Raw genomic sequence first — 21,555 nt, 5'->3', positions numbered from 1 at the left:
TCAACAAAAGCTGTGTCCTGAAGGTTGCCAAGATAACAAGATAACAGTGGGAAAGGTAAACTGTCAAGATTGGATGTTAAACAAATTCATTAATGATTTAATCAATTAGTTTATCTGCAACAAATGAATTGGCAAGTGTGAAATTCTTCTGCTTTTCTTTTATTTCAGTTGATCAGACAAAACAAGTAATTGGATGGCACTGCGGAGTGGTGATAAACTCAGTATATTATTTATTAAAGATTATATTTCAGTATTATTTGAGTTTCATAGACAAAACTGTCTGAGACTTGAGGAGATGATTCCTTCCAGTCATGGTGTAGATTTTTATTTCATTTCCTTTCTCACTTTCCTATTGAATGTTTATTGGCATTCCCTATTTTTTTTATTTTTTTTTTGGCAGCGTTATGAATGTAGGATCTATTTTCTCATAAACAATTAAGTTTTACTTGTTTGGGCTTCAGGATTTTGACATTGATTTTGACTTGATTGGTCAGCCTGAGACTGTAGACGGTAAACAAGATGCTGTATTGCATTGAAAATGTACGTTGCCTTTTGCCCGGACTGCACCCACCTTCAAAATCTGCCTTCATTTTGATATCAACTAGACGTCTGTTTAGTTTTGCGACTGTATCTTGCACAGGTTTGTCCAAATTTGTTCACAGACAAGTACCGTAAACACATATCACAACTAGCACATACACAAACAAATACAAGCAAGCCGCTTGCCGTTTCTACCAGGTCTTGAATATCTTTGCAGGTATTTATCTTTGTATCTGAGTATTGGACAGCATGTGCACAAGATAATTTCTTTAAGATGTAAGGTACTGTAAAACTTGAGAGGATGTGATGATTAATGTACGTAACAATGATGCAAAAGTTCAGTTCAAGTGACCTTTTATAGTTTGATTAAAAAGATCTGAGCTCTAGGTTTGATCCTCACACGGGACCTCAGCAATATTATTACAACATCTGGAAGATTGGTAACAGCCTTTTGATCAATTCATCCATCAGAGATACAGTATATTTACAGTAACAGTCAAACTCCAGGCTTTTACTGGGTAACTGCTGCTTAATTCAATGGTGACTTGTCCTTAAATGTCTTGACAGAAATGATCAGAGAGCAGAGCACAATTCTCTGTTTCCTATTGGATATGACACAAATAGATATGACACTGTATTAGAAATGTGAAGCTGGTTATTGTAGCTTCGCATTAGCACTGGAAACAGGGAAACGGTTAACATTACTCAGTCCAAAGGAATGAAAAGCCGCCTTCCAGTACCTCTCGAGTTGAAAGGAAAGATAGAGGAGTTAAGTTTTGTTTGTTTAACTGCAATAATACTGTTCTTGTAATAGGGGTGAGCGGTGTGAGTAAAAAGAGGGTTGGTTGTAGGATTTGTTTGAATGCTTTCTTAGCGCTGGTGCTACAATGGGAACAAATGTGTTTTGACAAGTTAAATGGTTTTGTGTTTGTGAAAACCCTGCTTGGAGCTGGTGTGAATGTGCCTCGCCTTGTTTGAATCTAGTCTCTTTGTGTTTTTGTGATTTGATAAACTGAAAAAAAAAAAAAAAAATCTATTGCGACTAGCTGGGAGGTAATTCTGTAAGTGTGCTGAAATGTTTTCAGTTTAGTGTTCATATTTATTTTTAAGAAATAGTTTTATTTATTTTTGAGAAGCTTTAGAGTTACTGCGTTTGCACCGTGGATCAATCTGTCAAATGCTGTAAATGAATTAAATATATATAAATATTTTATGTTTTTCTCCTTTATATTTGTGTCCATCATCTGTTATCGCACAATAAAGAAACAGACATCTTTAGTTTAACCACTGTTTAAAGCAGAAGTAAGCGATCTGGTTGTTTTGGCTAACTTCTTGTCAGCCGATGGAGTTAGCAGTCCCCGCCCTCGTCCCTACGTCACCACATTCACGCGCATCCCTTGGCTGCACACACAGAGAGGACCGCCCCTTTATGCCGTTCTCTCTCCTCATTGGATAAAAGTTGTAGGATACAAGGAAAGTTTTCTCCTCGGCTTACAGCAGAGCAGAGTGACTGACAGACCCGTGTTTCAGACCAAACACTCTATGTAAGCGATTGCTGTCGGAAGATAGAACTATTTAAGACTTATATTAACACAAACATTCCGCTTACTTCTGCTTTAAGTATGACTACCTGATTGCTGTCCTACACTCTGTGTTAGAAATGATCCTTGAACACCACCTTGAGTGAGTCTTAAGTTTCCTGCAACAGCCTTGTCACAAATTTCTTTGGACGTTTGGCCCAGTGGAACATTAAGGCCCGTTAAGCCTCTGGCAGACTACGGCACATTTGACAACTGTTCAAAGAGGTCAGTGATTTCTTCCTTAATGTTCATGAAATCTTTGCTGATTGTTACAACAAAAACATTTTGATTTGCCCCTGAGTGTTAATATTTAGGGTGTGATATGTGTTTACACAGTGTTACACTAAATCTGACCTGATTAGTCGGATAGTTGTGAGGTCAAGTCAGCAGAAGGAGAGATCAGACGCAATCAATTAAGGTGAGTAAGTTACTGCCAAATGGTTTGTGTTAATGGAGAGTCAGATTACTTCTAATCCAGTCTGGACGACTGGATGAGTCTTTCTGTTGTGATTATGCAACATTTTAAATGACTATATAATATTGCTCATTAGTCTGATGGACAATGGCTCAATTTTTAGTAAAGCCTGTGATGTGGCTGCAAGATTAATCCTGCTAATTTCCTGACCCCCTTAACCCTCTAGCTATAGCATCAGTTTGGGTTCTTAATTTAATAACTCCGCATCTAATGAATGGATTACCATCAGATGTCAAAGACAAATCCTTCTGATCTAGCTAATCTTTTGTGCATTATGTGGTCGACTCCTGAGATTTTCAGTGCTCTTTGGTCTTCAAGCACCATCAATCCATTTCAATTTGTGCAATGACCTTCATACCTTCTTTTTAACAAGAAGGATAATTAATTTTGAATGGTAAATGGACTTGCACTTATATAGCGCTTTTCTAGTCACTCAGACCACTCAAAGCGCTTTACAATGTAATGGTCGCATTCACCCTTTCACACACATTCATACAGTACTGTTCGTAGACAGGCTTTGGAAGATAATCATTCACACAGGGCAGGTGTGGGTTCAGTGTCTTGCCCAAGGATACTTCGACATGCAGACAGGGGGAGCCGGGAATCGAACCACTGACCTTCCGGTTAGTGAACAACCCGCTCTACCACCTGAGCCACAGCCGCCCATATGAATATTTCCTACTACACAAGTTGTGGAAATAGCATGAGGAAATGAAAGAAGACAAATTGTTTTAAAAAATAATAATAAAAAGGCCATTTTAAAGAGAGAAAGTAACCATAACATAAGCGGTCAGCCCTTGGTCTTGTCACAAATCCTTAAGTCACCTTTATGTCCTAATGCAGCAGCCACCGACCTCCTCCCCCACAGTATTGACAACTGCGTAAGGGAATTTGGACGGCCACCAATGAGATTAAATGGGTGCAATACCTGCTCATTGCCCTTGCTCTCCAAGTCTGGTGAATCAAATGTGTTTGCGTTGTCTGTGCAGAAGAGAGGGGAGACGTCTCCTCTCCTCTGGCTCTCTGGACCGCACAGCCCTAAGACTCAGCTGATCCATCAAAACAGGAAGTGCTGCTGCTTTTCCCTGGCGCTGCCCGTTCCTGCAGGAGGAAATTTAATTTTCCTGATGATATGACAATGTACAATGCATTGCTAGATTAAGTTTCCTGAAGCGTTTCCTTTTGTTTTCTGCTGGCTTCTTTTCATTCAGTTTCATTGACCTTTCTTCTTGGAACACAGTTGCCATGGATTCAAAACCCTTGCTGATTCAGAGGAGTTTAAAAAAGCGCCGCTCTACTATCAACTTTGTGCTGAAGGATGCAGAAGACAACAAAACCTTCCCATTTTCTCAAGAGAAAACGGTCAAAGCGTGGAGCTCTCTGGAGAATCTCGACAGTCCTGGCATCAAAGCAGAGTACCCTGAAGCGAAGGAGAGACGGAAATGGCAAAAGAGCATCACTGTTAATGTTGGAGGAAAAGTGTTTCATATCCCAACACGGTGTGCCATGAAATATCCTGACACCCGTATAGGCTCCTTGGCTTTCTGCAGGGACCAAGCGAAACTGCTCACACTATGCGACGACTACTCTGTCCTCCAGAACGAGTTCTTCTTCGACCGCGATCCCGCCTTCTTCCATCACATCTACCATTTCTACAAAAGCGGAGTGTTGTGGGTTATACAAGAGATGTGCCCCATCAACTTTGAGGAGGAAATTGCATACTGGGGTCTGAGCATGAAGGACACTCAGCGCTGCTGCTGTATAATGTTTGAGGAGAAGGTGGATGAGATGAAGGACAACCTGAAGGTGGAGAGGGACTTGATGGCTGAGATCGAGGTGAAGTACAACGATGAGAGCTTCAAGGACATGATATTTGGGAATATGCGGAGATGTCTGTGGTATGTGGTGGAGGATCCGTGCTCCTCGTCTCCAGCAAAGGCTTTCGCTGTGTTCTCCAACCTGTTTGTGCTCATCTCCATCGTGGCGATGACTCTCAACACTGTGGAGGAGCTTCAGATATATAGACTGAATGGCAGAACGCACATGGAGTGGATGGAGATCATCACCATTGTTTTCTTTACCTTTGAATATTTAATTCGCTTTCTCACAACTCCCAGCATGGCAATCTTTTTTAAGAGTGGACTCAACTTTGTGGACATGGTGGCAATCATGCCTTATATTATTCAGATAATCTATGCCGCCTTCAATGACATTGAGGATGTGAGCACAGAGGAAGACCTCAAGGCCATGTCCCGGTTCAGCAAGGTCAGCCATGTCCTCAAAACGGTCAAACTCATGAGGGTCTTTCGGATTTTGAAGCTGGCTCGACACTCGACCGGCATGAGAGCATTTGGGTTCACTCTGCGTCAGTGTTACCAGCAGGCGTCTTGTATTTTCCTTTTTATTGCCATGGGAATTTTCACTTTCTCTGCACTGCTACATTCAGCCGAGATGGAAACTGAAGGATCTCCTATCAGCAGTATCCCATATGCCTGGTGGTGGGCTGCAGTGAGTATCAATGGCTCAACAACTCCATGTCTGAAACTCTTTTGTTGTGTACTGTGTGCAGGCTGGATAGTCCGAACCAGACCACATAAATATGACAGCACAGTCCCGATCGATGAGCATTTGCCATGTTAGGAAATTTCCTCTAATAATAGTAAAGTATTTCTCCCAGAATATACTCTTCATTGTTATCACATTATGGGAATTGTGATTTTCCACAAGATTAGCAGATACATAATGAAGACTATGATTAATTAGGACCACATTTACATTTTGAATTTTTATTTTTCTGGCCCCACGAAGTTCAATACAATATTTAGATTGAGAAAGTGTGCGTTCTTTAACTTGGTTGCTTCAAGGCAAGGCAAGGCATCTTTATTTATATAGCACATTTCATACCAAGGCAACTCAATGTGCTTTACATGAAAGACAAAACATTTTAAAAGAACAGCATAAAAACAAAATTTTTTTAAGAAATGAAAAAAAAAATTGTAAATAAAGTATTGTAGGTAAAAATTAAAGTTCTTAAAAAGAGCTCAGCTATAAGCACATGAAAATAGGCATGTTTTTAACCTTCGGTGATGTTGGGACTCAGCTGAATGTGGCAGGCAGCAGGGTTGGAGGGATATTAACCTGAAGCACGGAAAAAACAGAGACAAGTTATAAAGTAGGCAAAAAGTAAAAGAATCTGATACAGTGTGAGTGAATTAGCTGGCAGGGTAGATAATTGACAGAAAAAGAACAGGTTCACTTGTGAACTGATAGGAACATAAACCAGGGTGGTCACACCCAGATAGATGGAAACTAACAGAGAATAAGAGAACAGACGGGGGAGTCGGGACAAATTAAAATGTGAAAACAGTGAAGTGAGATGGCAGAGAAAAAAATTGCACAAAATAGAGAATTGTATCTAGCCCCTCCATGCGGGTGGGCTTGGAGGGAGATCAGGTGAAGAGCTTGGGGATTGAAATGTGGACACACCTGCAGCTGACCTGTTTGAGGCGTTGTCAGGTCAGGTTGGTTCTCCATGATAACAGACTGGAGGAGGCCACGTGTTGTAATACATGATTCCATGTCCTCGTTTGCTCTCTTGTTTGGCCATTGGTTCATGGATGGAATCAAAATGCATGACTGCCGTACCGCTACCAGCTGATCTCACTCCAAGATGAACACAGTTGGTAGCAAAAAATGTGACCACAGCACCCCTTTTGATTGATTGGTTGAAAACTTTATTGAACAACATTAGACAAGTGTTCAAAGGGATAAAAAACACAATAAAGCCAAAAGGCCATTGTGGTCCTATTTGATGGTAGATGGTACACATGGATTTAAAACAAGGAAGACAGGCACACAACACATGGACTAAAAACATGGGCGAGAGACACTAGGCACATAGACTACAACACTGAAGAGAAAGAACAAATACAATGGATAAAACAAGAGATTAGGTCCCAGACAGAGACAGCAAAACATAAAGCAGACACACAAACAAACAATACAATAATCTGGTGCTTCACGGCTCTTTTGATTTAATTTATCGGTTGGCTAACCATTTTTTTATTGAAGACTTAAAAAGAAAGTAGGAGGAGCTAAATAAATAAATGAAATTGTGACATACACAGACTCCCAAAAATGTAGAATCTCATTGTACAAAAGAATATATTTATGGAAACTTATTTTTATGGGATTTTTCACTCTTCTCTTTTAGGTCAGCATCTCTACTGTGGGCTACGGGGATGTGGTTCCTGTAACTATCCTGGGACGGATCGTGGCCTTTTGCTGCATCTCATTTGGTATCATCCTGAACGGCATGCCGATCTCCTTCCTCTTTAACAATTTCTCTGATTACTACGCCAAGCTAAAGGGCCAGGAGTACAAGACTACCTCAATGAAGTGGCGCTTTCAGCTGAAGAAGCGCCTCCGACGCAGAATGGACATGTGTTTCCATCCCTCGGAGGAAGTGGCTAGTACAGACGGCCACTGTGAGTGTCAACACTGAGTGACTTTTTAAAATGTGAGTTATGGAGATGTCTTTATATAAGACATGTTTAAAAACTGAGCTGAACCTTGAATCATAGAACAAAACGAATGTAGGTGGGAGGACAGGAAGAGGAAACTGAGGTTTGTACATGTGGTGTGTGTGTGTGAATGTGAGACAGACGCCCAGCCTGTCTGATCTGATCCAGGATCAGCATCTACTAATCATTAGCAAAGAATTATTAGGTTGCATCTAATAAAGCAACAACATTTCACATTGTGCAAGCAGCAGCAGTCACTGGTGGGTGATGGACTGTGAACTGCTCTCTTAATGTGTAAAGACGGTTTATTATTAGACTTCTGCTTTGGCAACCGCAGCACAGGCAGCAACAAACACAAGGTCTCCTTCAGATCTGACTGTTAACATTTAGAAATGGCTTGGTAGTGAAAATAACTGACGGCTATAGGACCATGTAACCACTTTTCACTGTGTAGTTCATCTATTGGGGCTGAATTGCATTTTCTTATATGATTTATTGGGGTTTATTTCCCTCACCTATCTTTTTAAATAATCTGTTTTCTAAATATGTTCTCTTGATTTTTTGAAATAATAAAATAAACATTAATGTTGGAAATTGGACGTGCGGTTTGTCATGATCTTTCAGAGAACACACTGGTTGAGGTTTCCTGTGTGAGTTTGGACGAAAAGCTTTGCGTGAGATGGTGTGAATTTGTACTGATAATCTTTGAAGCTAGTAATATTGCATGTTATCTCAGTTTGTATTCTAATTATTTATGTATTAATTATGCAGCCTACTGTTAAGTGTGAAGCTGGCCTTACATTTACCATACAGACTTGTATAGAGAGTTGTATCACTCTTATCATCTCACTCTCAGTCAGAAAGTAATTGAGTTCAGTTTATTTGCTTTAACAATCCACAAACAATGGCACTGTAGACACTATACAGTCACAATGTGTCCTCTATTGGACAGACAGGGTTAATCAAAGATTGAATGGAATGATATAAGATAACAAACCTAACCCCATGCGTAAATCAAACATGTTACCCTTTCTGGATTAAATTGCTAGTTTTGTCAACCTGGGTGATGTCATTTTATAAAGTCACTCCAGGAAGAAACCGTCACTGTCTTGGCTGCATGTTTTGGATCATTTCTATAAAGGATTACCTGTCATGTCCCAGGTTGTGTACTCTGGTGTTCTTTAAGCATTAACCGCTTGTACAGTATTGCAGTGTGCATAAAATAACATCTCACAAGTAGTAAATATTAACAGTGCTGTGCAAATGCAGAGCACACATGCAACTGACAATACAGACTAACACACCTCATCCATTTTGTCTGTTGCAACTTTAAACTTTTGTGTTAATAAATTATTTCATTTATTGGCACTTTGGCACTCCGTGGTTCCTTTTGTCACTGTTAAATGTTGCAGCAAAACATCTGTAGATTTTAGGTTTTGATTTACTCTAAATTTGCATTCTGAATATTCTGAATCAATAAATATAGATTGATGGAAAAGGAAAAATGTTATCCCAGTGGTTGGCCATAGCAGAGGTGCTGCCATGTGTCACGGCCCTGCTGGCCTTTTTACCTGTCTTCCCCTGCAGAGGTGCTGCTTCCCTGGTTTGGATGCCAAGGCTGATCAGGCCCGGTGCTTCCAGAGGCTTTAAAGCCCAGTCCCCAGCGCGGCTCTCACTCTCTCTCTCTCCTCCCTGCCTGCAGATGCACATTTGGTTTCTTGTCTTTTGGTTTTACATCCAACATGGCACCCACACACCGTAGCTACTCAACCACATTTATACAACTGACAATACAGACTAACACACCTCATCCATTTTGTCTGTTGCAACTTTAAACTTTTGTGTTAAAGGCAAGGCAAGGCAAGGCAATTTTATTTGTATAGCCCGTTTTTACAAACAGTTTGTCTCAAAGGGCTTTACATGGCATCGTAACAACATCCTCTGTCCTTAGACCCTCACATCGACTGAGGAAAAACTCCATGGAAAACCCTTTTAACAGGGAAAAGTCGGAGAAACCTCAGGGTGAGCAACAGAGGAGGGATCCCTCACCCAGGACGGACAGACGTGCAATAGATGTTGCCTTTTTTTGTGTGCTAATGCTGTGATTTACTGCTCTTTGATTTTCCCAGCTATAATCCTAATTTCCCCCAAATTATCTGCTATTGAGGAAGACATTTACATGGTTGCCCATAAAGCTGAAATAATTTTGTTTTCAGACACATTCTTCTTTTTATTCTTATTATAAAGGTGCATTGTGGTTTAATTTTCACAGTGATATGTTTATCCAGAACTCCGCCGCAAGGCTTTTAACTCACACAAACAGAAGGGCACATATCACGCCTGTTTTAGCCTCACTGCATTGGTTACCATTGCATTTTAGAATAAATTTAAAATTTTTAGTTCTCACTTTTAGAGCCTTACACGGTCAAGCTCCTTCTTACCTGTCTGATTTTATACAGTTTTACACCCCCACCCGCAGTCTGAGGTCCTCTGACCAACGGCTTTTAGTTGTTCCCCACACGCACTTTAAAACCAGAGGTGACAGATATTTTCCTGCTGTAGCTCTCAGGTTGTGGAACGCTTTGCACTTTTTACATTACGCTCTTTGGATTCTGTTGATACTTTTAAAAAATAACTTAAAGACTCTCTTATTTAAACAGGCATTTGGTTAACCTGTGGGTCTTTGTACCTATGCTTTTCTTGTATGTTTTTTGTCTTGTTTTGTTTTGCTCTGCCTTGTTGCCACTGTTTTAACACTATGAAGCACTTTGTGGTTTTTACCTGCGAAAGGTGCTATACAATGAGAATGAAGTGACAAAGTGTTCGTGACAGCACCAGCCTGTTAGCCTTGAGTTTTTGAGAAAAGAGAAAGTTCATTTTATAATAGCTGAGTGTCAGCTCCATAACTGACAGATATCTTTAAACTGGCACCATCCTCTTTGAAATGGAGAACGTGCTGAACAGAACAACTTCAGTTTCTATTTACAATTCTTTGGAGGGATAAACACATCCTTGTTGTCCACATTATATTGTCTCATTTAGTGATTTACTGATGGCAATGAATGTGTCCCGTCTCTCACGTACAGTAGCTCCTAAATCTCACATGGGTGGTATTGAAATCAGATAGTCAAGGCCTTATCATATGATTCACATCATGTTCATATTCATCCATCATAATCCAGTGACCTTCACCCACCATCATAAAACTGTTATAGCACCAATTCAAAACTTGTAGTTAATCTTTAGTCATCTTTATGAGGCTCAATTTAGATTCTTTTGTAATTTTTCTGACTCCATATTCCATCTCTGGTCTCCTCCACTACGATGCAAATGAATGGGTAGTTTCTTACACAGGTGCCGAAATCAGCTGGCTTTATAAAAATGACCTCCCCAATCTTCGGGTTTCATTTATTGATATTTTTCCATAACAATTAATCGTGCATAAAGTAGTCCCATACACTGGGAGAAAAGGAAGATGGGGAGAAGTATTGGGGATCTGGGAAGGTCAGAGGGAGGCGAAAAATAAGAACGTGAGTAGACATTACATACCCGAGACCCTTATGATTTACTAATATAACAGTTGAGTAGGCAGTTATTCGCGCTGTTGGCTCTTTAGGACAAATAAACAAGAAAATTAAAGCAGAAGTAAGCGGAATGTTTGTGTTAATATAAGTCTTAAATAGTTATATCTTCCGACAGCGACATATGCAAAAATAAATAAAGAAGCAGGATATTTTTTTCTTTTATTGTCTCAGAAAATAAAATAAAACATGAAAACCTAGTGATTTACTTGTATTACATAGTTCAGAAAACAATCACATTAAGTCCAAAATCTAATTAGATTCCAGTGTTTGTTAAGGTGGATGCTATTTTTGCCTCTCGCCCAAAGTCAGCTGAGATCCAGCTCCATCTTACCCGTGAACCTAGTGCATAGAGGAGAATCATCAATCTAAATTTTCATGAATCTGCCCTGAGAACCAGAAGCTACAGACTAATAGGAAAAGAGAAAAGCTGACATTTATCAGATAACTTTATTCATGAGGATCTTCACTTTGGTGTGCTGATTGTTTTCACTGTATAGATGCCAGAGGGGAAGCTGTCCTCACACTTGTTACAAAAGCGTTTTACTGTTTTGTCTCTCCACCACATCCAAAGCAGTTCCCATTGGCATGCGTGGGTGTAGCAGCAACTGTTCAACTGCCTGGTTTATACAGCATATTATGTAATAATCCATCACATTTTCACCCTAATTTACTTTCATAACAGCCCCACACATGTACATTGCAGCAAACTTCATAATAAAATACTGGCGCCTTTTTGTTACTTTATGTTATGGCCTATCCAGAGCGTAAGAGGAAGAGTTGTGAAACTGAGAACAAAGATTTATTATAAAATTTCCTCTTTTCTGTGGTGTTCCTCGTCTGCACTGCAGCTGAAATTCAGCTTTCGATTCATAGCAGAAAAGACGAGTTTTATCCTCCTGTCACGTAAAGTCTTTGTATCATTTATCTAAATTCAACTGCTTAGGAGTACAGAATGGCCCATATTATTTAAGAACTTAGAATTAAATCAAATCAAGTATGCATAATAATATACAGTATTTCACTTATACTATATCCAGTTGTGGAGGAGTTCATTTAATGTTTTTTTTATGTAGTGGGCTGTTTACAATTGGATGGATGGATGGATGGATAGATAGATAGATAGATAGATAGATAGATAGATAGATAGATAGATAGATAGATAGATAGATAGATAGATAGATAGATAGATAGATAGATAGATAGATAGATAGATAGATAGATGTGTGTTGTTGTTGCTCAGCAGCACAGGCTCCACCCACAGACCTCAGCAAAGACACAGGCGATGTGTTGCACATAAACTTCATCCGTTATCTTTGAGTCAACAGCGCCTGGTCAAAGGATATACGTCCCTTCTCGGTAAGTAGCCTACCCGCCGTCAGATATAACGACCAGATCATCCTGATCATCCAGATTTCGCTCCGCTTAAATGTGTAAGGAGCATCTATAGGACTGACGGCGCATAGAGCACTATAGCGCTTTAACTAACGCGCCAGAGATTAATAGAGGTAACAGTTTAACAGTTTGATTTTTTTTCTCCTTCTCCTTTTTACCATTCCCGTTTTAGAGTCTAGTCTTTAATATGCCTAAATCCTTATGAGAGATTGTCTTTTGGCTTTCTATATATATATTTTTTGTAACTTCATGGGTTGCACACTGGCAAAAGAAAAAAACGGCGTTGGTTAGAACAACTTGTTAAATAGGCTATAGCTTCTCATCAAAGTGTCAAGAATTGAAAGTGACATGCTCAGGGAGTAGGCTACAGTACAGGATACTTGCTCTGAGATTAGAAGAATGAGTTCAGAATCAGTTCATTTTCGTTTAACGGGCATTTCCCCGAGGTGAGTTTTTTTTTTTTTTTTTTAACCGCCTGTGCCTACCGACTTTCTGATCTGATCGCTATAGATTGATCAACTAATTGAAGGCTATGTTTTTGGTCACAAAATCAGAATTTGCAAAGTCGCTAGTAGCTATGTCATATTTATCCAATCATAATCATAATTTGATTAATGTAGAATGAAACAAATTACACTATAACACAAAAAAAAAAATATCAGTGTAATTAAAATGTAATGACTGAATGAGAACAGTAGCCTAACAAATATTTTTGCTATAGGTTTCAGTGCGTTGCGTGTATGAATTATCTGCTTTAGTGTAGCCTACTTCAGTCGACATGCTGATGCATGAAAGATCAGTGCTGATAAAATGACTCAACAGTGATAAAGTTATGCAAAAACAACAACAAACAGGCAATAGAAAAGAAAGGAAAAGCAATGAAAATATATCAAGTAAATATACGGTATACAGTTTCTAAGGATCTTTGTTTTCTTTGATTTGTTTCTTTATTATGAAATAAAAGGGTGAGTTTGAGCAAGGCAGGTCCTTTTTCTGTCATTTTACATTTGGCAGTTGGGAGCTTCCCTTTATTCATGTCTCCCTAGATGAGAATGTGAAGTTGGTTTGAGTTTGTCAATGACATCAAGTCTGACATCACCAAAGCCAACAGACTTCACCCAGCAGGATGAGGAGACATGACGGCATGCGGCTACTTCTCTGCCCTCCACCCCGTGTAACAGTGCAGCATGTGAGAAATCTGCAGGATGATGCCAAAACCACCTCATGTCTGCTCAGCCTTGTTTTTTCTCTGCTCACTGCCCAGAGCAGTAATGTCACAGTAGCCTACAAGTCAGTTGACTGTTGGCACCACCGCCATTGTACTGTATGCTGTATATTGAAATATTCAAAATGCTGATTCATAACTCCAGAGTAAAACCACAGTTCTCGCTGAACACTGACAGTGCTGGCACAGGAGGATTATTTTCTTTTCTTGTTAGGCCCTCCTTCTTTTTTGTATTTCAAAGAGATCAAAGAGGCCAGCTCCATTTGACACATGTCCTACTCTAAACAGAATGAAGTTAAACTATGCAATACATATTTCTCCATTTCAACTCTTTCATTTTACATTTCTGCCACAGAGTAATTGTCATTTATTAACACAAAACGCATGTGCTCATAGATAGCTAGATAGATAGATAGATAGATAGATAGATAGATAGATAGATAGATAGAAGTGTGGGTTGAGGGTGATCTGAGTCATTGGTTATTGTCTGTGCGAGGCATGTGATAGCTCTGCCTCTGTGGTTGAGCTCTGGGAGGTTTGGTGTGGGACGGTTAGTCATTTTGGATGCAATGTTCGTTGTGGAAAGTTCTTGGCCATGCAAAGGGTGAGTTGGTGGAGACAAAAACCAGAGATAAAACATGTACAAATAGGAAATTGTCTTACCATTTCACCTTTTAGAGATAGTCAGAGTTTTCTGATACATGGTCAAATCCATTTGATAAACATTTTTTGATTGATTATTTATCTTCTTGCGAAAATTGCACTTTCTTTTGGTATATAGTTTTTGAAATACTGTATCAGTTCTGTATTTCACATTATAGATGCATTTAGACTCTGTAACTAAACGGTTTCCTGTAGCCCACCGTTGTCTGCATTTCCACCACAGCCTTATGTCAAATCGGGCCAATGCTAAGGAAGAGTAAACTGCATTGTCCCAATTTCCACTGGATATCACCTGCATAAATGCTGAGCAAGGCCAACACCTTGGTCTATCTGTTTTTGTTCTTCTGCTTGCAGCTGCAGGTGATTAAACCTGTTGGGTGAAATAAAATGCAAGGAGTGCTCAACCAATCAGAAATGTAGACCACACACCCCACAGCTCCTGAACCTTTGGAAAGTACTACCTCCCTGACCAGGGATGCTTGTAGAAGTAGATTGTTTATGTCTGAACAAAATGTGGCCCTGGACTGCGGCAACTGCACTTCCTGAAAAGATCCCTATTTCCTGCAGAACGTTTTTGCCGTCAAAGTGAAGTTCTATGACCTAACAGCCAGTGGCCAGTTTTTTAAGTGGCCATCATCAATCTATATGACTATGACTGTATATGATACCACCATACAACCCCACGTAAAAATGATCCTTTGACCCCACCGTCACCCAGCCACCCCTCCAGTTGAGTTTTTATAGAAACAGCAACAATTAAAAAAGTGACGTAGGAAAACATCATGAACATTCATGGCCCAAAGAATGACATTTAAGAGACTTGTGTAGATTTTTTTTCTTTAAAGGTCTGATATCCTTAATAATACGATTAGTTGTATCATTTATTTTTATGTGTAACTGTGATGTGTTGATAAGAAAGTTGTGTTTTGTCTTTTTCATTACAGAATCTCAAACATGAAGCAAAGCAAAGTAACAGTATTGCTGGTGGGAGGAATCCTTTTTTTGTTTGCTCTTCATCTGTATAAAGACGTTGTTGTTGAAAAAACCAAGCAACCCAGACCCACCACAAACTCCACATTCACATCCATATCCAAGATGTTCTCCTGGCCAGAATGTCAGCAAAATGTATCCGCCGACAGCATCCCAGACTTCAGCTCTCTTCCTGGTAATATAAAAGATTTTCTTTACTATCGCCACTGTCGCCATTTCCCGGTGCTGCTGGACTCTCCCAACAAATGTGGAGGAGCTGATAATTCTGGAGATGTCTTCCTCCTGCTGGTCATCAAAAGCTCCCCTGCAAACTATGACCGCCGAGAGGTGCTGCGTAAAACCTGGGGTGAAGAGAGGTTACAAAGTGGTGTGTGGATCCGGAGGATCTTCATCTCAGGAACGATGGGTTCTGGTTTTGAGAAAGAAAGACTGAACAAACTACTGGAAGTGGAGCATCGTGAGTACAATGACATTATCCAATGGGACTTTAAAGACACTTTCTACAACCTCACTCTGAAGCAGATACTCTTCCTGGAGTGGATGGAAATAAACTGTCCAAAAGCTCACTTCCTGCTAAATGGTGATGATGATGTTTTTGCCAACACGGACAGCATGGTCGAGTATCTCCAAGGCCTTGATAACAATAATGGAGACAAGCACCTCTTCACCGGTCATTTGATCCAGAACGTGGGGCCCATTAGATCACCAGGGAGCAAGTATTTCATCCCAACACAGGTGCAGGAGTCAGATACATACCCCCCCTACTGTGGTGGCGGAGGCTTCCTGCTGTCTGGCTATACAGCTATGGTCATATACAGAATGTCGAAATCCATCACCATTCTCCCAATTGACGATGTTTTTATGGGTATGTGTCTGGCCAAAGCAGGACTAGGCCCCACTTCCCATATGGGCGTGAAGACCGCAGGACTGTACATACCCTCCAGAAAACTAGATGAATATGACCCTTGCTATTATAAAGACGTTTTACTGGTACACAGATTTCTTCCAGCTCAAATGTATTTAATGTGGAATAGGATACACGATCCCAAGCTGCGTTGTAGTCTTTCAAAGAAATTGCTTTAGCAGCATCAAACTGTCATTACAGTACATTACAGTACTACATTGTGGCGGCAGGGCTTGGTGACGTCTGCACCTCCTCTGCCACTGAAGACATAATTGTCTCATTTGTGTCAAAGGCTTGAACTGTTTTGTATGATGTTCATTGTGTCTAAGTACCATACAGCTGCAGTGTTGGGCCAAAATATGAAACGGCAACACAAGCAACAGTAACTGTTGTCTTGAAAAGGGGTGTGCGGACATGGAAATTCAAAGTTGTAGAAAGTTTGAGTCGTCCCACCTCGACTGTAAAGAGTCGGAAGGATTCAGACGATCATCCAAAATGTATATCAACCACTGTGAACTACCATGAGTGCGAAGACACCTCTTCAGTTAAATTGATATTATTTGAGACACAACTGAGATGGCTGAGAGTGGTTATGGGCACAGTATCTGTTGAAGATCATAAGTTGTGTCAGTGCGTCTGTGGAAGAGCATGTTTTATGTAAGTTTAGTAGTGTGATTGTTTAGGGATGGGTATTCTGACCAATTGAATAATGTCTGCAGAATTAGCCCAAAAACAAACAAACAAACCAAAGAAACAATGATGACCAAAGATCTCTTAGTCGTTATTGCTCTCCGGCCCTCAGACTTGAGTTATTATTCGGCCAGATATTTAAAATATGAGTACTTTGAATTATATCTAGCCTTGAATATAACTAGTTCAGGACTTGAAGGTATAACGTGGGGCTTTAAGTCTTAAAATATAAAAATATTAAGAAGATACTGCCAAGGTGGTTACACTTTTGTCCGTGCATCCAGAGGTAGAGTTATTAGCTATTTCTTCTTTTTTTGTTTTTCTTTGACATTTTTTGTCAGTTTCTCAGGAAATAATTTTGATATGTATGTATGTATGCATGTATGCATGTATGTATGTATGTATGTATGTATGTATGTATGTATGTATGTATGTATGTATGTATGTATGTATGTATGTATGTATGTATGTATGTATGTATTATACATATATATATACTTTTATGGGTTGAGAGTTTGTGAGTTTGCAGATCCAGCCAATAGACTGGATCCTGTGGAAGAAAATGTTTGTGTATGTGCTCTACTGAGTGCCATTCTAGTTCCTCAGGGTTTTGTAAGACTAATGATAGTCAAAGCTTTATATGGGTACTTTTGTTTTTATTCATTTTCAGAATTGCTTGTATGTTTCTGTTGGATTAATATTTTATTCTGTTTTATTTTACCTTTATTTAACCAGGAAAATGACTCATTGAGATTAAACGTCTCTTTTACAAGAGGGTCCTGGCCAAGACAGTTGCCAAGTTGAGTTTTTTGTGCCTTAGAGCAGTGCTTCTCAACCAGAACCAAAAAACATGTTTCTATAGTGTACAATTTGATGATAACCCGATATACAATATAACAATCCTAATTAGGTATGAGTAAAAAGGGGTCTTTTCTGACTTTTTGGGAGTGTCTCTTTCGGAACATTACTGTGTAATTAACACTTAAATCAATTTTATCTTACTAAGAGGATGTGTAAAATACTTTCTGCTATTTACTGTTAAAAGTCTTTGAGATTAAATTATATACATTAAAACTTTAACCAGAGGTGATCATTTCAAATAGCATTCATTAAGTCACTCTTGCTACACAGGTGACTAAGAGTGGTGACGTATAGAAGTGCTCAATACAACATGTCATTCAGAGGTAGAGATTCAAATACAGTCATTCTTATTTTACTAGATGGCCAAAAGTGGGCGGGGCTTGGGAAATATACTGCAACTCAAAGATGCTGTTGGCTCCACAGGCTTTTTCACTTGATATAACTGGTTAAAACAGGTTGAGACACACTGATGTGAGAAAAATTTTGATGAAAGAATACTAAGAAATACTAAGAAAAAAGACAAATGAAATTTTTCACAAGAACAAAATTCTGTACCCAAATTCTGTACCCAACCATTTATAACTCATTTCTTACCATGAACAGTTAAAATCTATGTTAAATGATTTGTGCACATGAATTTATTGTTTATTCACTTCCTGTCCACTTTATCACAAACCAAGCCTGGAGATGGAGACTAATTTTTCATAATGAAAGTCTACCTCTACAGTTTATGAGGTGATAGCACTACATAATGCACATTCCAACACCATGAAGCTACTTTTTGGAAGTGACCACAAATGAATGTAAATGAATGGACAGTAGAGAATAAAAACACTGGGCCCCTTTGTCATAACACTGTATGAAATTCCTGCAGTTTGACAGCAACACTCCAGTTAAAAGCCACAGAGGAGAAGTAACTCCTACTGTACAAAAGCATCCACTATGTTGTCAAACCCCACTGTGGTTCTGAAAAGCCAGCGTGTGATGTGCACATAACAAACTAAATCCTTTGTTTTAAGATGGGGATTTTTTTTTTCTTCAATTATTAGTATTTTGGATCTCATTTTATCCAGGCTTCACAGGATGTGTCTCCTCTGCAGGAGTGAACACATTTCCTGTTTGGATGTTGAAAGTCACCACTATGCTGACGGCATTATATTTCACTTTGTGAAAGTTTCCTTCCTGTATGGGACAATGCAAGGGAATTTATGCCTAGTGAATACGACTTTTAGCACATCCTGAAAAGCTGGTAACTGAACCTATCCAGATTTTGATAATCTTTTACAACAGTAAATGTTAAACACTAAGATAGGGGATCTTACAAATCTTACAATTGGTGGGAGCTGAAATGTGGACATACAGGATTATGGCACCATGTAATATAGTATTATTTCTGACTTGTTTTTATTAATGTTGTCTAATCATTTGGTTAACAGCATGAAAAAGTTGCCTTTGTTTTGGAGGGTTAGTACCAGTGCCACTGTGCCCCTATAATGTTGAGCAGCACTCTTGATTGACCAGTCCACAGTTATTCACTTTCTCAGTTGTTGTTGACAGTTTCCATTTGGTGGATTTATTCATCACTATTTCTACTTGATGTGAACTCAAAAGCAGGCCTGGTCTCAGTCACATGTCACACAGTGGTGAAATAAAAAAATAGAGTTATCTTGTCAGCCACAAAACAAGAAGGAAACAGATAGTTTACACCCCATCCTCCACCAGCTCTGCTCCCTCCTCCTATCACACAGCTACATTTCTTGACAAGCTCCCTGTCTTTGGAATGCTCTCCCTGACCACCTGAGAGCACCACTGACCCTGGACACTTTTAAAAAAGGCCTAAAAACCTACCTTTAAAAAAAAAGCCTTTAGTTGTTTCTTTTGGGGAGATGTTCTCTCTCCAAATTTTAACTTTTTTATTTTTTTATTTTTTATGTAGCACTTTGAGATTGTTTGCTCCTTGTCCCTTTGTCCCTTACCCTGATGTTGTTACCCCAGCAGACAACGGCAAAATATGTAACACTTGCAATGAAGGACTGATAGAACATGTGCAGTATTACATTAGAGATGTCAAAGGACCTTCTCAGGCTACACAGCACTCGTGTGTACAGACCGATCCAACCTGTCATCAAGGTGTACTCCAAGGTACTTGTATGGCTGAACCCACTCAATGTCCACCCCGTCCACAGTCACAGGCCGCAAGGATCTCTTGGACCTGCCAAAGTCAGTAATCATTTCTTTGGTCTTCTAGGCCTTTTCTCGACATTGCATATCCATAATAAAATGAGTAGGCTAGCCTATACTGTATCTCTGCAACCACAAGGTCTATTTCATTTATTTATCAAAACAGCAAAGGTAAGAGGACATTTACAACCATGTTTTGGCCAAGCAGTGTCTGTGTTTGCTCGACTTTGCTCGTTTTTGGCTTCTCTCTCTGCCGTGCTTCTGTGGAGCTTTTGTGTTAGCCGCGGTTGCTATGTAACGTCCAGGTAACATCCCAATCTTTGTAGCCCGGCTCTTTCATATGAGCGGTAGCTTTTGTGTTTTGCAGCCAGAAATGTGGCGACTGGGTCCATGAAGTTTGATGTTTAGTTCTTCATATGAGTAGTGATTGGGCTGTGTTTGGGTCATATAAACATTGTTTTTACACGTTGTAGGCCAGCTTCTGCTGTTTAATTTGATGTAAAGTATGACTATATTCTTTCATAATTAGTGCTGAGGCTCTGTGGTTGTTCTGTATGTCTATTTATCTTCCTGTCCCTTCTTCACACATGCCACGATGGCCGTATCGTCAGAGTAGCTACTTCTGAACATGGCCAGATTCGGATTTAGATGTAAAATCCGCAGTGAACAGTGTGAAGAGGAACTTGCAGTTCCCCAGCCTCACATACTGTGGCCGCTCTGTAAGATAGCCTATAGACCCACAAGATGATGATCGGTCTGGTTTGAGAGGGATGTTGCAAGTAGGCTATACAATTTCTGTTATCAGCCAGGTCAGCAAGGACACTGCTTTTTCAGTTGTTGAAATGTGACAACTGAACACCAGTTGCATAATAGTAGTGAATGAGAGGTCAGGTGCACATTTTCTACTTATTTTCAACACGTGCATTAAAAAACAAGGCTAAAAACAAAGCAGTGTTTTCAAAAAGATGTTTTTGGTCATGTGTCGATTCTGGGTAGCATGGAACTGTTTTGGTTTCTGGTGCTGCTGATGTTACATCACATGAAAGTGGATTATTGCTGCAATGTCACAGATAGACTCAACTGGCTACTGTGTACATTCCTGCTGTGTCATGTTCCAGCTGAGATGAAGAGGTGTTTTTTTGTCTGCTACTTTAAGTTGTAGGCTACTGTATGTTGCCGCTGTTCTGACATTTTATTCCACATGAAAACTGAATCATTCCTCTTTCACTGCTGTGTAATGTTCCCCAATGGTTTGTGTTGATTCAAAAGAGACCAAAGGAGACTGATACTCCCAGTGCCGTTTTGTGAAACTTTTTCATCACTGATTTGTTTTGGTTTGGTTCAACCTCTCACCACATGGGGGAGTAGCGGTGCTGTCAATCAGCCAGTTTGATCAAGGGAGAACTTGATACAGTTTTTGACTTTATATTTTTGAGAGATTGAACTGAAAGTCTGTTTTAATTGTTGTCCAAAGATAAAGTGGATTCATACTGGGGGCTGCTTTCATATTTGAGGACTGCCTGTATATAAACTAATTTTAGTCAGAAAAGATGTTGCATGGTCTGGGGTTTAGTGTGAGACTTTAGCAGGTTATGTGCTATGTTATTCTGTTCAATTAAATATGGTTTAGATTTTTAAAAAATCTAAAATTATCTTTTCTTTTTAGCTGAGGAATAATGTAGGCCTAAATATCAAGCCACATGATTAATATAATTGGTTTGGCATTGCTTCAACTTGGTATGCTCTTGGTCCTGACTCGGTCTCTTGACCACAACACTATCATGAACAAAGAAAACCTCTCCTGGTGTGAAACAACGTACAGTCCTGTGCCAAAGACAAACACAATAAAAAGATTTGAATCAGGAATCTGGATCGAGGTAAAACTTTATTTATTTAATACATTTAAAACAAACCCCTGCTACACAATAAGAGCAAAAAAACACAACA

The 21,555-nt window shown here is 39.5% G+C and overlaps 2 protein-coding genes across 2 annotated transcripts; both read left to right on the top strand.

Moving 5' to 3' along the window:
* The first annotated feature begins 3,812 nt into the window (after positions 1-3,812).
* LOC146988893 (potassium voltage-gated channel subfamily V member 2-like) lies at positions 3,813-7,260 on the top strand. The gene is made up of 2 exons (XM_085774661.1): positions 3,813-5,103; positions 6,809-7,260. Exons 1-2 carry the CDS (start codon positions 3,841-3,843, stop codon positions 7,097-7,099), a joined length of 1,554 nt encoding a protein of 517 aa, XP_085630787.1. The 5' UTR covers positions 3,813-3,840; the 3' UTR covers positions 7,100-7,260.
* Positions 7,261-14,936: 7,676 nt separating this feature from the next.
* LOC146988892 (N-acetyllactosaminide beta-1,3-N-acetylglucosaminyltransferase 3-like) lies at positions 14,937-16,457 on the top strand. The gene has a single exon (XM_085775331.1). It carries the CDS (start codon positions 14,937-14,939, stop codon positions 16,053-16,055), a length of 1,119 nt encoding a protein of 372 aa, XP_085631457.1. The 3' UTR covers positions 16,056-16,457.
* The last annotated feature ends 5,098 nt before the right edge of the window (positions 16,458-21,555 follow it).

Source organism: Trachurus japonicus, chromosome 4 (genome assembly GCF_045865225.1).
Source record: "Trachurus japonicus isolate A0001 chromosome 4, Traja_1.0".
In the NCBI taxonomy this organism is placed as follows: Eukaryota; Metazoa; Chordata; class Actinopteri; order Carangiformes; family Carangidae; genus Trachurus; species Trachurus japonicus.
Note: the sequence above shows the minus strand (reverse complement) of the source record. Positions and strands in the feature narration are given on the sequence as shown.